This window comes from Cydia splendana, chromosome 19 (genome assembly GCF_910591565.1).
Source record: "Cydia splendana chromosome 19, ilCydSple1.2, whole genome shotgun sequence".
Taxonomy (NCBI): domain Eukaryota; kingdom Metazoa; phylum Arthropoda; class Insecta; order Lepidoptera; family Tortricidae; genus Cydia; species Cydia splendana.
Genome location: NC_085978.1, coordinates 16,172,295 through 16,189,681, shown reverse-complemented (window position 1 = coordinate 16,189,681; position 17,387 = coordinate 16,172,295). Strand labels below are relative to the sequence as shown.

General features: G+C 37.3%; 1 protein-coding gene across 3 annotated transcripts in view; it reads left to right on the top strand.

Annotated features, from left to right (window-relative positions):
* Window positions 1-17,387, top strand: part of LOC134800142 (glucose dehydrogenase [FAD, quinone]) — a 76,219-nt gene that overhangs the window by 46,298 nt on the left and 12,534 nt on the right. Inside the window, exon 2 of one of the 3 annotated variants that reach the window (XM_063772615.1) lies at window positions 7,908-8,057. In XM_063772615.1, coding sequence (XP_063628685.1) covers window positions 7,908-8,057 — 150 coding nt within the window. Of the gene's footprint in view, window positions 1-7,907; window positions 8,058-8,100; window positions 8,210-12,395; window positions 12,499-17,387 lie in introns of those variants that run through there. The other 2 variants (XM_063772613.1, XM_063772614.1) reach the window with 2 other exon arrangements.

Below are 17,387 nucleotides of genomic sequence, written 5' to 3'. Positions count from 1 at the left end.
CCTCGGCTAGGGGGCCCCGGCGGCTCAGCTCGCACCAAATAAAATTATGTTTCATAGGGTCAAAATTCACGAGTAACAATAGTTGCTTAATAATAATGAGTATGCTTTTGTTATTGTTTTTCTTTTGATCCATTGTTGAATTTAATGTAACTGGAATAAAATTGAAGCAATACGTTACAGTTTACGGGGCGTATATGCGTACCTGGGGCCCGTTTCTCAAATGCTTGTAACTTGTAATACAAGTGGAAGTCCCTTTCTAACAAAAGCTGTCAAAAAGTGACATCCGCTTGTATTACAAGTTACAAGCTTTTGAGAAACGGGCCCCTGTTAGAAAGGTTTTCTGAAAAAAATTTAACATATCCTTTTTTTTAAACAACCAACAACTTCTGGGTTTTTTCGACTCAGAATCACGAGGACTATTGATGAAAACAAAGAAAAACAGTGTCTCCAGTTTTTTAGACGAATTTGGGGTGTCAGTTTAGTGACGATCCATACAAAATTTATGTATGTAAAACTGCGTCACAAAAGTGACCTTTTTTCGACGATTGGTTCATGTCAGAGCGCTGCTTCCTTACAGCTCAGCCTTCGGCGTCGCTTTTTAAGAAATATCAATATTGATTTCAGTAGCTTGGCCTTGCATGAAAGCTCACTTCGCTAAAAGACGCTTCGGGCTTGTCAAGCAATGCGGAGATTGCTGAGCTCGATCTTCACTTCAGCCTCACTTTTTACCTCAATTTACTATTGGTTTGTGTTCCTCATCTCCTCTACTTCAGCTTAGGCTTTGGCCTCGCTGCGCCTAGCTGGGCCTGTAGTCTCGCTTTTTAATACAATGGAATTTGGTTCGTGTCTTTGCTCAACTATGTACTTATCCTGAAGCCTGAAGCACGGCTTTGACTTCGCGGCATGAAAGCTCGCCTCACTTCGGACTTTTAGGCCCAGGTGAAGATCGGTACCCGGCCTGGCCTTTTAAGAGGCTTTCACAATTTGCGATATTGTTAATAAAAATTTCGCGCTCGCTTCGCTCGCGTTTTTGGTAGCTTTTTTGGTTGACCCTTTATCTATATATTAGCTTGACTGGTAAATGTATACAATTAGACCACGAAAAGTCTGCAATGATTTTGATAGGATACGCAGTGCAAGTGTTATTTATACGTCATAATTTCATAGCAGTTTGACGTTTAAAATAACACTTGCACTGCGTGTGCTATCAAAATCGTTGCAGACTTATCTTAGTCTAACTCTAATAATTTTAATATATGGAAATTATTTATTATTAGGTTGATTCTAATCATGTAGCTCGGCGTTTTGTCTTATGGTCGGACAATCGTTGTTCAGTCTCGCAAAATTAAGCGTAGCCTCGCTTAAAATTTGCCATTGTTAGATAGGAAAGTGACGCTCAAGCTCACAGCTTTGGTATTCCACTGGGGATTGGCCTTAAGCCTAAAGGGCTCTTCCTACACTTGACGCAACGCGGAATCGGCAAAAATTGATAGAAAAAAGCTTTATGTCCAAGCAATAAGAGCGAAAAAGACATCGTTCTGACTAGACTCGGATCGTCTCGGCTGAAGATTGAAATTAAAAACGCAAACTTATTTCCCTGTAGGTACTGAACAACTGAACATGCTGTATACAGAATTGACTGTAGGGGGCCCCGAGCCTTGCACTGCCTAGGGGCCCCGACATGCTTAATCCGGCCCTGGGTATGTCAGCTTTAGGAGTTTCATGCATTAGGTATAATAGCTTTAGGTAAAACATGCGTTGGGTAAAATGTGCATTAGGTAAAACGTTCATTAGGTGTTTCATCCATTAGGTTAATTGAGATTAGGTATTATAAACTTAGGTCAGTCAATGTTTAGGTAAAATGATCGTTAGGTAATTTAAAAATAGGTGAATCGAGCATAGGTGATTCGACATTAGGTAAAATAAATTTCGGTATTCTGATATGTAACCCTCAATAGACATACATATTATATAATGATATTAATGATATACAGTCATCAAATTCTAGTATGGACCGGACACTATCATGAATAATGACATTACTTTGAAGGAATTACATTTTTAGTGATAATGAAGGGATTGGCATGAAGGAATGACGGCAAGTAATGAAGTTTAGGGGCAAAATTTTATGGCAGGTGAGTTCCTACGTCGATAAACTCAATTATTGATATTGTTAATGAAAGTTACACTATCATTTTAAAATTACTTGGCATGCAACATATATCGACTATAGTTTTCGTTGCTAAAATTGTTATAAGTACAATAGTTTTGTCTTCCAGATACTCGGTCTAATTAATATATATAAAATCAGATTGCGATAGACAGCTACTTCCATAACTATACATGCCTCTAACGGCCTCCTAGCCGAGTCGTTAGTAACCCTGCCTACGAAGCAGAGGGTCCCGGGTTCGAATCCTGGTAAGGGCATTAATTTGTGTGTTCATCACAAACATTTGTTCCTGAGTTATGGATATTTTCTATGTATATAAGTATTTATATTTATTTATTATTTATACATATACTTACTACTAAAAACCAATATTTAACTTTGCTTACCTAAATGGGGATAAAGTGTTTCTTATGAATCAGTATAGTAATAGACGATGATTAGGTAACGTGTGTAAGCCCTAGATTACATAAATTAGACACTGCACTACCGACATAACTTTAATATCCTCTAATTCTAGGGTTGGGTTTGATCGCATGAGTAATTAATTGGTTGTACTTTAGGTTATAATCTTTTAATTAAATATTTGAAAGCTATCGTTAGGTCGAGTGATATGACAAGCATAAGCACACACGGGCCGGGCCCCTCGATTGCCTCCTAATAAATCATAAAAATACTTCAAGATATTAAGACCGTACTGAAAAATGAAAAATGAAAAAATATTTATTGGTTTTGTATAAATATTGCTACAATATACCGTAAACCGGGGTTACTTTGATTTGCGGGTCGACTTTGATAGCAACTTCTCTCCGCTACTAAAGTCCTTATTTTAACGAGTTGAAAAATAACTTCGCAGCTATTTTTTCTTTATTGGCAACACTGATAGTTGTTTCACCGCGCAGTAAGCGGATGCGAGTGTAATATTATTATTTCGTCTAGAAAAAAAATATTGATGGCGAGTACGCTTTTCTTCCTGGTTTTATTGGTTGAAAAACTTTGACTGTATTTGTGTCAATAATAAATACATGTAATTTTATAGTGTCTTAGGTTAATCCATGTTTATTCGCGAGTTTATAAAAAAATACCTGAAATCGACAACCTCCACATGCGCACGTAGCCAGGGAATCCATGGGTCGGGGTGTCTTTGATCACTTATACGTGGTGAGATTGATCAAAAGATTAAAGCAACACCATGAATTATTTTGACAGCTTACGATTTTTTAAAGTATTTTTTTAATAGTTATATAATAAATAGGTATCGTTTGAGTCAGTGGAAGAGGTAGAGGTTGTAGAATTGTAAGTTTGTGTGTAGGTAGGAGTTGATTACCAAATTTACTGAACGGAAAAGCTTGCAATTCAAAAATGTGTTATCTTAGCGATTTGTTATCGCACTTATGCGATGATAAGTTAAGTTCCTACGTTATTTATAGTAAATAATCTAATAAGCGCTTAATTTGTATCAATTAGTATGATATCAAAGTAACCCCACACCTTAAAAATATAAATAACTTAAAAAGTACTTGACCGATTTTATTTTTTTATTTTTTACGGGCTTTTTAGCGGGTCTACTTTAGATTGTCAGCAAAAAAATTAGTGGTTTCAAAGTAACCCCATTCTCAATATAACTTTGATCGCGTTGTTTTTATTTATTTCCGAAAAAAATATAAGTCCTAATTTTTTTTTTATTTGGCAGGCAGAAAGAAGAGAAAAAACCGATTATTATATTTTTATTTCATATTTTTACGTATATTTGGATTGTCAAAAAATGGCGCCAAACTCTGAAATTGATCAAAGTAACCCCGGTTTACGGTAGGTTGGGATCTTCTTTTAAGCAACAGATATGCTTGTGACAGAAAACCCCGCTCTTCCACAAATGCAGGGTTTAAACCAATATGTTTGTGTATATAAATCTAAGTACGTCGTACTCCCATCTTAAAGGCCGGCAACGCGCTTACAACCCTCTGGTGTTACCATGAGGCGATTCGTCTGCTCGTTTGCCTCCTAATATCTGTAAAAAATATAAAAAAATCACAATCTCAGCTCATGTATAAATTATTTTCGAATCATTATGCAACTAAAACGAGTTGACAAATAAACTCAAGTTATAAGTAGCGCAATCAAATTATTAAAATGATGAAACAAATACCATATCTGTCGATCTCCGTAACCTAACATTACCTATGTTCAAAAAGTGTAACATTGTTTTGCAATTTGTAAAAACGGGTTCCAATTTCATGTAATAAATCCACCTGATTGTGAGATTGTGACCCGGTCAAGTAACAAGTTCGTCATATAACTTGTTAGAAAATACAATAAAGATCTTATCATGTAGGTATTAAGAGTGGATTTAGCGGAGCGATATGTTTGTTTTTTTATTAGTGATAATAAAATGTAATTTTTTAATTGTTACGGGGCCTTGAGCGATGTGGTTTTCAGTCCTTGACATCAGTTTAGAAGTGAAATATATGATGTTGCGAATTGTCTTTTTTAATCTGTGACTGGCTAAGTCACGATATTCAAATTTAGAATTTAAAGCCCGCTGTCAAATGGAACGCGGTGCGCAATCGGCATTCGTTTAGAGGCAGCCATCGAATGTAGATATTTAATTGTAAACTAGCTGTGAAAATATATGCAAGAAGGAGTAATTTACTGTTTTTCTATGCCCACAGCATCCTCCCATATAGGCCGTCCCCTTTACACTACCTAATTTTAATTTAGTCATTGTACTCGTATCGCCTATCAATTGAGATGTTATTATGCTAATGTTTGGCAATCCAGTCAGGTACGGTCAGTATTAATGGCTTTATCCACATATTTATACTATATCAGCTATTAGTTAAAATACGATAAGTATAACAAAATCGACACAAAATCCAAATAGTTATACTGAGCAGTATAACCAATAGACGTACTTCAAATGGATTCGTCCATTTGATGTGATTAACAGTCCGCCGGACGGTAACGGCCTGTCAGTTAAAACAAAATTTTGGCAGTTCCGAACAACTGACAGACCGATACCGTCCGGCAGACTGTTAATCAGTAGGCCCCTTTACTCGAGCATGTTAAAATTATTTTTATTATTATCAGTCATTTTACTACTTAGAATAATCGTTCGACATTCGATATGTATCAATTACAAAAGTATTTGAACAAATAAAATTATTTCAGAAAAATATTTTTATTGTTTTTATCAAGTAGAAATACTACTATATAAATTATAAACTAAAATAACTGGAGGCCTTGGTCACTTTTTCTTAGTATATGACATTTATTTCAGTTTATGTATCAATTACAAACGAAAATCGTCATTTTAACGGTGTTATAATGATTACTTACTTTTATAAATACATTACGACATGATCACAAACTAATCCATGTCACAAATTGCCAACAAGCCAGAATACGCCCACTCGACAAATTCACGACATGGCGAGATCCATCTCATACGACTCGTCTAAATATCTCGACCTTGTTGCTGGTGCGGTTTCGATGTAATCCTTTGTATAGTTTGCATAACGATGTGCAACGGATAATGATGATAAGTCCGAGGGTTCGGGTTGTAAGATAATAATACTTAAAGTACCTTATCTAAGTCATCATCATCATCATCATTTCAGCCTATATACGTCCCACTGCTGGGCACAGGCCTCCTCTCATGCGCGAGAGGGCTTGGCCTATAGTCCCCACGCTAGCCCAATGCGGATTGGGGACTTCACATACACCTTTGAATTTCTTCGCAGATGTATGCAGGTTTCCTCACGATGACCGAGAGCGGTGCGGAGCGGTGGTGGCCGAGTGGATATGACGTCCGACTTTCAATCCGGAGGTCGCGGGTTCAAATCCTGGCTCGTACCAATGAGTTTTTCGGAACTTATGTACGAAATATCATTTAATATTTACCACTAGCTTTTCGGTGAAGGAAAACATCGTGAGGAAACCTTATCTAAGTAGGTAGGTTTATTTACAGCAATTTTTCTGTAGGTATATTTGTCATTCAACTGTGCAGTTTCGTCATCAGCTTTAAATGTGCCCTTGAACTGTACAAGCAAACTTACGCAGATCTACCCTAGTGTATGGCCAGCATAACTGGTGATCGGAGAGTTGGCGGCTTCCTCGCACAACGTATCAGCATTGCGATACATCGAGGAAATGCCGCCATCAGCATTCTTGGTTGCCCAAAGGGCCTATTTCAGATTTAAGCTATATAAGCTAGTTAAAGTAGTTAAACGCATGATTGAATAAATAGGATAGGTAAATATTATATACATACAACTTATACTGTGTTTATATCATATCATTATGTATTAACCTTATTAATGTAAGTTAGATGAAGGTACTAACGTTGAAAATTAATGCATCATCATACTATCTGAGTATCTCTGAATAAAGTTTTTACAATATAAAAAAGTAACACAATCAGATAAGTTGTTAGGCTGTCCAGCGACATGACAGAGACCCCAATGGGCAGCCAAGCGAGCATGTTATCGACATAATGCCTCGACATATCTGCAACCTCGCGTATGTAGGTGCTAATTCGACAACCCATTATCTACATCTGATGAGGCAACCGTTATTAAGTTGTATTGTGTTCGGTTAAAGATGTTATAAAATAAATTAAGGTGATAATCTTAGGATATAAATGAAGGACGTACATATTCAATTAAATTAATGTGTTTACCCGTAGGTAACATCAACTTAATTAATACATTACTTACACAAATATAACAAAGTTTTATATATATATAAAGTTTGATAAGTAGGTAATTATTTTTGATAATTTTAACAAATAAATTGTTTGCATTCGTGTATTGTATCAAAGAATAATTTTGAAGCTAATAAGCTTTGTTTTAAAATATTGTAAAATATGTCAAGTAAGAAAAATAGTTGTAACTTTTTTTGACAACATATTTTTGCGCCGCTCTGTACCTTATTATTTCTTTCTTAACCTTTATTGCACAAAATAAAAAAAATACAGTACAAAAGGCGGTATTAAGGTATTATGTGATTGATCAAAACTATTCTAAGATGAGTTAATGAAAATTATATGAAAGTTGAGCCTACAAAAGTTTAGGTACTTTTGTGCCAAGTTTAGCACAATCATTGCTTTTATTTCTCCATGCGTGCATAACCTCTCACTATGCCTTGCTATGGCCAAATACCTAACTGAAGATATCGATGTTTGATTGCCACGGACACATTTTATAGCACTTAACTGCCAAAGCACACAGAATGTTGATAACAATAGCGATAAACTAAATATACACTTCAACATCCAGCCCTGCGGCCAAGCTCGACTAAACTACTGGCATATGTCGCGCCAGTACTTGCGCAAGTAGCTTGACACTTGACATGTGAATGTATGACCCTACGATGTGAGATTAAGGCGGCGAGTTAATTAAACTTATGCCTAAGGGGACGTGTATGGGAGTGGTTATAATATTTGCTCTATTATGTAGCTTTGTCGTTTTGATCAAACTGTTGTGTATGATTAACCTAGTTCTAGTCTTCGACACGTTCCATTAATATAATAAACACACCACGAATTGGTAAATTCAAATTAGAGCACCATTTTGGAACACAAAATGGCGAAATGGTAATAACATTAGTTTCTTATACTAGTTACTAACTACGTATACCTATACTTAATTTCATGATATTTTTGAATGTTGGGAGAATTTTACATTTAGCACCTACTTATTTCTAATTCTCAACATTAAAAATGTTCTATATTTTGTTACAGATGGCTCTAACCTGCGACTGCCCGATGTCGCAGCCGGGCCCGACGCTCGCGGCAACCTGCGGTGGCGGCGCCTTCATGCTGTTCATGGGACTGCTGGAAGTGTTTCTGCGGAGCCAGTGTGATCTGGAGGACCCTTGTGGACGTGCTCAGGTATTTAGTTACCTTAAGTTGCCGTGTTGGCTGTCAAGGGCCTGACGCTCGCGGCAACCTGCGGCGGCGGCGCCTTCATGCTGTTCATGGGACTGCTGGAAGTGTTTCTGCGGAGCCAGTGTGATCTGGAGGACCCTTGTGGACGTGCTCAGGTATTTAGTTACCTTAAGTTGCCGTGTTGGCTGTCAAGGGCCTGACCCCATACAACCATTTCCAGTCGCCGTTACGACGCGGTGTTGACACATCTTGTGTCGACACCGTCTGTTTCGGTCACAATTCCAGTCGCAGAGTCGTCGCCGTGTCGACACAGTTACCAGAAATGGGGAAGGGTCGACACATGACACAAAGTGACATAAAGTGTGGTCGCCGTGTGCACACATTGTTTCGGGTTTGCGACTACTTTATGCCAAAATCATTCGTTCATTCGTTCATTTTGTTCCTGTCAAATGGAAACTGTCAGATGGAAAAATACTTAAATAAAAATAAGTGACATTAATACGCCATCTCGCAAACGGATTACAAGACGTAATTATATAATGTTTGCATTTATATTACAATATGACTTAAATTATTATGGGGAATTAAACTGCTCGAGTGATTTGATAAACTAAGTGTAATATAATCAACGCGCCACCACATTGTTTTAGTTTAGCCGGAAATGAAATTGTTTACTTCTCAGTGCCTGTGTTCATAACTATATTATTTGAAGCATTTTTAGTACTTCGATGCGTATACTATACTTAAATAACAGAAATAACGCTTTACATACTACGAAACTTGTTAATTATGATGTATAAATATGGTTTAAGGCTGAGAATTATTGCAGTCACAAAGTAGTTGCAATGTTTCGACTTTGTGTCGACTCTGTGTTGACACATGACACGCGCTGTCAAAAGTAATAACAAAGTTACTGGTATGTTACTGGAATTGCAAAATGGCTCCTTGTGTTGATTTGTTTTCAGATATTCTCAAAGTGTAAAAATGCCGTGGTCAGAGATGGGCATTAATCGATTAACTGTTTATTCGACTAATTAATGGAATAAAAAAAGTTAATTGTCAAATTTTAATCGCGATTAGTTTAGTCGACCTAACATAGATTGAAATTGAATTAATCTGAATATTAATCGAATAAATTATCGATTAAATCTCGATTGAAAGTTGACAGGGGGCCATTTTTGTACGTAAAAATAATAGAAATGTCTTGCATGCAGATGGTAGCAAAACACTTTGTCATAAAAGTCGAGATGGGTGTCGATATATAGGTTTTAGGGAGTGCCGATTTCGAAAATAATGACCATTTTGGAATCCGAAATGGCGGCCATGCACTGTGTCATAAAAGTCGTCATGGATGTCGTTTTATACGTTTTAGGGGGCGCAGATTTCGAAAATGATGACCATTTTGGATTCCAAGATGGCGGCCATGCACTATGTCATAAAAGTCGTCATGGATGTCGTTTTATAGGTTTTAGGGGGCCCCGATTTAGAAAATGATGACCATTTTGAAATCCAAAATGCGGGCATGCACTATGTCATAAAAGTCGTCATGGGTGTCGTTTTATAGGTTTTGGGGGGCGCAGATTTAGAAAATGATAACCATTTTGGATTCCAAAATGGCGGCCATGCACTATGTCATAAAAGTCGTCATGGGTGTCGTTTTATAGGTTTTAGGGGGCGCAGATTTCGAAAATGATGACCATTTTGGATTCCAAGATGGCGGCCATGCACTATGTCATAAAAGTCGTCATGGATGTCGTTTTATAGGTTTTAGGGGGCCCCGATTTAGAAAATGATAACCATTTTGAAATCCAAAATGGCGGCCATGCACTATGTCATAAAAGTCTTCATGGGTGTCGTTTTATAGGTTTTGGGGAGCGCAGATTTAGAAAATGATGACCATTTTGGATTCCAAAATGGCGGCCATGCACTATGTCATAAAAGTCGTCATGGGTGTCGTTTTATAGGTTTTGGGGGGCGCAAATTTCGAAAATGATAACATTTTCAATTTAAAAATGGCGGCAATGCACTATGTCATAAAAGTCGTCATGGATGTCGTTTTATAGGTTTTAGGGGGCGCAGATTTCGAAAATGATAACATTTTCAATTTCAAAATGGCGGCAATGCACTATGTCATAAAAGTCGTCATGGATATCGTTTTATAGGTTTTAGGGGGCGCAGATTTCGAAAATGATGACTATTTTGGATTCCACTTTTATGACAAAATACGTAGCCGCCATCTTGGATTATAAAATGATCATCGTTTTCGAATTCTGCACTCCCTAAAACCTATAAATCGACATCCGTGACGACGCATGTTATCTTTATTTTCAGATCTAACAAATTGCTACATAATACAAAGGACAAAAAAGAAGCGAGGAGGTAATGAAACAAGCAAAAATACAGATGATTCCTCGACGCAATTGGGTGATTCTTAAATTGTGTCCAGATTTTTTTTGTCATAAAAGTTTTTATTTTTCACATATTACTCTCACAAGTTCCGTGACATTTCGACCTTGTAATTTTTTAAGTAAATGTTTTTGTTTATCTATGAGGATCTCACTAGAATAGTATAATCAAGGTATGTTTATATTTGATGAATGAAATAGTAACGCAAAAAAAAAATATTTGTGTCTTATATTCCTGCCGAAGACTTTTATTTTACCTTTTCCTTCTACACAAGTTTGGCCAAGTAATAAGAATTTAGGGCTCTCAATTTTATTTTGACTTCTACAACAGTAAAGCTACGAGGCCATGTTTGGTATCGTTTTCGTATAAATTCGCAGTACCAAATTTAGTTAAGGTATCACATTGACACCATTCCGAAGTAAAAACATATAAACTTATTAAAATACTTTCTTTTAAATTCCTCTTCACGCTTAAACTGCTGAACAGTTTTAATTTAAATTTGGTACACATATATTTTGAGTCCCGAGACAGGATATAATAAGTTATCTCAAAAATCATCCTTTAAAGGTGTGAAATGAGGTGTAGGGGGGAATTCAGAATTGACTTCTTGGAGTTAATACTGTTTAAGTTTAGGTTTGAAGTCATGTTTTTTCATCATTTTTAACTAAATCAAAGATGTAGACCATCCCAAATTTCATATAAATCGGTTCAGCGGTTATTGATTTCCCGTACAAATTTCTACGCCACTTTTCACACCTTCAAAAGATGATTTTGGTTATAAGATCTATCCTATGTCCTGTTCCGGGACGCAAACTATTTCTATACCAAATTTCAACGAAATCGGTTCAGCGGTTAAGCGTCAAGAAGAGTTTCAAAAAAACCGGCCAAGTGCGAGTCGGACTCGCGTTAAGGGTTCCGTACATTAAGTCCGACTCGCGTTTGACTGCACATTTCTAATAGGTTTTCCTGTCATCTATAGGTAAAGAACTATTTTTTTTTGTATTCAGACGGACATACATACAGACGCACGAGTGATCCTATAAGGGTTCCGTTTTTTCCGTTTGAGGTACGGAACCCTAAAAAGATTTATTTTTATTTTGTGGAATGGTGTCAATGTGATATTTTAAATGGATTCAGCACCCCAGATTTATACGAAAACGATACCAAACACGGCCTAGCACCTTCACTGATATAGATATATCAAGATAAAATTGAGAGCCCTAAATAAACTTTCAAGAGCGGATATCTCAAAAACTATTCAACATATCGAAAAAATTGATTGAATAAACTTGTAACAAATTAAATTAACTTTCATTTTGTATAAGTGGCCATGTCGCTGAGATGCATAGTTTCCGAGATATAATCGAAAAACGGGAAAATGGGACCTTCAAAGCCCCCTCTCTCCCCCCCGCTCAAGGGCTACGGCCGGGCACTTTTGATATGTTCACCTCCTAACTTGTCAAACCGAGTTACGGAGTCAAAAATTGTGTTCCGAGCATTTCCCTCTACAACTTTTGGAGCATTCGTTGCCTGACCTAAGTAGCTTATTGAATTTCTTTAAAAACTTTTCTGTAAAAGGTTGACGGGTGTTGGGTGTTTATATGGTTTCGGTCGATTATTATCATTTGCATTGCCCATGATGACTTACTAGAATTACGAGCACACGAGACACTAATAGTAGTTTGACAAACCTTGGTTTTCAAGAGGTATTTTATATTGACATTTGCTGTCACAAATTTGCTGTCAGATTTAGTCGCAAACCGCACGCAAAGTGCACACAAATGTGTCGACACCTTGTTACGGAAAAGTGTAGACACGGCGACGACACTTTGTTTCGAAACAATTCTAGACACATTGTGTGGACTCTGTTACGACACATCTGACATTTAGTTACCACTTTGTGATTCTGCGACTGGAATGGTTATATGGGACGCTCGCGGCAACCTGCGGCGGCGGCGCCTTCATGCTGTTCATGGGGCTGCTGGAAGTGTTTCTACGGAGTCAGCGTGATCTGGAGGACCCTTGTGGACGTGCACAGGTATTTAGTTACCTATAGTTGCCGTGTTGACTGTCAAGGGCCTGACGCTCGCGGCAACCTGCGGCGGGGGCGCCTTCATGCTGTTCATGGGACTGCTGGAAGTGTTTCTACCGAGTCAGTGTGATCTGAAGGATCCATGTAGAGGTGTTCATTAAGCTATATTAGTTGTACATAGTTGTCGTTTACCTGATCCCATACAACCATTTCCAGTCGCCGTTACGACGCGGTGTTGACACATCTTGTGTCGACACCGTCTGTTTCGGTCACAATTCCAGTCGCAGAGTCGTCGCCGTGTCGACACAGTTACCAGAAATGGGGAAGGGTCGACACATGACACAAAGTGACATAAAGTGTGGTCGCCGTGTGCACACATTGTTTCGGGTTTTGCGACTACTTTATGCCAAAATCATTCGTTCATTCGTTCATTTTGTTCCTGTCAAATGGAAACTGTCAGATGGAAAAATACTTAAATAAAAATAAGTGACATTAATACGCCATCTCTTAAACGGATTACAAGACGTAATTATATATTGTTTGCATTTATATTACAATATGACTTAAATTATTATGGGGAATTAAACTGCTCGAGTGATTTGATAAACTAAGTGTAATATAATCAACGCGCCACCACATTGTTGTAGTTTAGCCGGAAATGAAATTGTTTACTTCTCAGTGCCTGTGTTCATAACTATATTATTTGAAGCATTTTTAGTACTTCGATGCGTATACTATACTTAAATAACAGAAATAACGCTTTACATACTACGAAACTTGTTAATTATGATGTATAAATATGGTTTAAGGCTGAGAAATATTGCAGTCACAAAGTAGTTGCAATGTTTCGACTTTGTGTCGACTCTGTGTTGACACATGACACGCGCTGTCAAAAGTAATAACAAAGTTACTGGATTTGCAAAATGGCTCCTTGTGTTGATTTGTTTTCAGATATTCTCAAAGTGTAAAAATGCCGTGGTCAGAGATGGGCATTAATCGATTAACTGTTTATTCGACTAATTAATGGAATAAAAAAAGTTAATTCTCAAATTTTAATCGCGATTAGTTTAGTCGACCTAACATAGATTGAAATTGAATTAATCTGAATATTAATCGAATAAATTATCGATTAAATCTCGATTGAAAGTTGACAGGGGGCCATTTTTGTACGTAAAAATAATAGAAATGTCTTGCATGCAGATGGTAGCAAAACACTTTGTCATAAAAGTCGAGATGGGTGTCGATATATAGGTTTTAGGGAGTGCCGATTTCGAAAATAATGATCATTTTGGAATCCGAAATGGCGGCCATGCACTGTGTCATAAAAGTCGTCATGGATGTCGTTTTATACGTTTTAGGGGGCCCCAATTTTGAAAATGATGACCATTTTGGAATCCAAAATGGCGGCCATGCACTATGCCATAAAAGTCGTCATGGGTGTCGTTTTATAGGTTTTGGGGGGCGCAGATTTAGAAAATGATAACCATTTTGGATTCCAAAATGGCGGCCATGCACTATGTCATAAAAGTCGTCATGGGTGTCGTTTTATAGGTTTTGGGGGGCGCAGATTTAGAAAATGATAACCATTTTGGATTCCAAAATGGCGGCCATGCACAATGTCATAAAAGTCGTCATGGGTGTCGTTTTATAGGTTTTAGAGGGCGCAGATTTCGAAAATGATGACCATTTTGGATTCCAAGATGGCGGCCATGCACTATGTCATAAAAGTCGTCATGTATGTCGTTTTATAGGTTTTAGGGGGCCCCGCTTTCGAAAATGATGACCATTTTGGAATCCAAAATGGCGGCCATGCACTATGTCATAAAAGTCGTCATGGGTGTCGTTTTATAGGTTTTGGGGGGCGCAGATTTAGAAAATGATAACCATTTTGGATTCCAAAATGGCGGCCATGCACTATGTCATAAAAGTCGTCATGGGTGTCGTTTTATAGGTTTTGGGGGGCGCAGATTTAGAAAATGATAACCATTTTGGATTCCAAAACGGCGGCCATGCACTATGTCATAAAAGTCGTCATGGGTGTCGTTTTATAGGTTTTAGAGGGCGCAGATTTCGAAAATGATGACCATTTTGGATTCCAAGATGGCGGCCATGCACTATGTCATAAAAGTCGTCATGTATGTCGTTTTATAGGTTTTAGGGGGCCCCGCTTTCGAAAATGATGACCATTTTGGAATCCAAAATGGCGGCCATGCACTATGTCATAAAAGTCGTCATGGATATCGTTTTATAGGTTTTAGGGGGCGCAGATTTCGAAAATGATGACTATTTTGGATTCCAAGATGGCGGCCATGCACTATGTCATAAAAGTCGTCATGGATATCGTTTTATAGGTTTTAGGGGGCGCAGATTTCGAAAATGATGACTATTTTGGATTCCACTTTTATGACAAAATACGTAGCCGCCATCTTGGATTATAAAATGATCATCGTTTTCGAATTCTGCACTCCCTAAAACCTATAAATCGACATCCGTGACGACGCAAGTTATCTTTATTTTCAGATCTAACAAATTGCTACAGAATACAAAGGACAAAAAAGAAGCGAGGAGGTAATGAAACAAGCAAAAATACAGATGATTCCTCGACGCAATTGGGTGATTCTTAAATTGTGTCCAGATTTTTTTTGTCATAAAAGTTTATATTTTTCACATATTACTCTCACAAGTTTCGTGACATTTCGACCTTGTAATTTTTTAAGTAAATGTTTTTGTTTATCTATGAGGGTCTCACTAGAATAGTATCAAGGTATGTTTATATTTGATGAATGAAATAGTAACGCAAAAAAAAAATATATTTGTGTCTTATATTCCTGCCGAAGACTTTTATTTTACCTTTTCCTTCTACACAAGTTTGGCCAAGTAATAAGAATTTAGGGCTCTCAATTTTATTTTGACTTCTACAACAGTAAAGCTACGGGGCCATGTTTGGTATCGTTTTCGTATAATTTCGCAGTACCAAATTTAGTTAAGGTATCACATTGACACCATTCCGAAGTAAAAACATATAAACTTATTAAAATACTTTCTTTTAAACTCCTCTTCACGCTTAAACTGCTGAACAGTTTTAATTTAAATTTGGTACACATTTATTTTGAGTCCCGAGACTCCCGAGACAGGATATAATAAGTTATCTCAAAAATCATCCTTTAAAGGTGTGAAATGAGGTGTAGGGGGGAATTCAGAATTGACTTCTTGAAGTTAATACTGTTTAAGTTTAGGTTTGAAGTCATGTTTTTTCATCATTTTTAACTAAATCAAAGATGTAGACCATCCCAAATTTCATATAAATCGGTTCAGCGGTTATTGATTTCCCGTACAAATTTCCACGCCACTTTTCACACCTTCAAAAGATGATTTTGGTTATAAGATCTATCCTATGTCCTGTTCCGGGACGCAAACTATTTCTATACCAAATTCCAACGAAATCGGTTCAGCGGTTAAGCGTCAAGAGGAGTTTCAAAAAAACCGGCCAAGTGCGAGTCGGACTCGCGTATTAAGGGTTCCGTACATTAAGTCCGACTCGCGCATGACTGCACATTTCTAATAGGTTTTCCTGTCATCTATAGGTAAAGAACTATTTTGTGTATTCAGACGGACATACATACAGAATACAGACGCACGAGTGATCCTATAAGGGTTCCGTTTTTTCCTTTTGAGGTACGGAACCCTAAAAAGATTTATTTTTATTTTGTGGAATGGTGTCAATGTGATATCTTAAATGGATTCAGCACCCCAGATTTATACGAAAACGATACCAAACACGGCCTAGCACCTTCACTGATATAGATATATCAAGATAAAATTGAGAGCCCTAAATAAACTTTCAAGAGCGGATATCTCAAAAACTATTCAACATATCGAAAAAATTGACTGAATAAACTTGTAACAAATTAAATAAACTTTCATTTTGTATAAGTGGCCATGTCGCTGAGATGCATAGTTTCCGAGATATAATCGAAAAACGGGAAAATGGGACCTTCAAAGCCCCCTCTCTCCCCCCCTCACCTCCTAACTTGTCAAACCGAGTTACGGAGTCAAAAATTGTGTTCCGAGCATTTCCCTCTACAACTTTTGGAGCATTCGTTGCCTGACCTAAGTAGCTTATTGAATTTCTTTAAAAACTTTTCTGTAAAAGGTTGACGGGTGTTGGGTGTTTATATGGTTTCGGTCGATTATTATCATTTGCATTGCCCATGATGACTTACTAGAATTACGAGCACACGAGACACTAATAGTAGTTTGACAAACCTTGGTTTTCAAGAGGTATTTTATATTGACATTTGCTGTCACAAATTTGCTGTCAGATTTAGTCGCAAACCGCACGCAAAGTGCACACAAATGTGTCGACACCTTGTTACGGAAAAGTGTAGACACGGCGACGACACTTTGTTTCGAAACAATTCTAGACACATTGTGTGGACTCTGTTACGACACATCTGACATTTAGTTACCACTTTGTGATTCTGCGACTGGAATGGTTATATGGGATGTCTTGTTGATCTTCTAGCTTCTTCTTTCCGTTACCCCCTGCTGGGGTGTAGGGCTCGAATCTTTTTCTTCCACTGACTCCGGTCCTGGTTGGAGTCTGGTCTAGTTGATAGTTTATATATATCTTAAAACATATGTAGTTACGAGTAAGCAGGTACCTACTTTATATAATAGTGTGACCAAAAATATTTAGAAACGAAACAACATTTCAAGAGAAATCATTGATGCAGTATACCGTAGAGTTTCGTATCTTCGCCTGGGTTTTGACACTTTTCCCAAAAAATCTCTCAAACTTGAAAGCATTTTAATCCGTTAAGGCAAAAAAACGTTTTTAGTACTCTTAACTATCAATATACACCACTAAAACTTTGAATTTCATCGGTTATGTT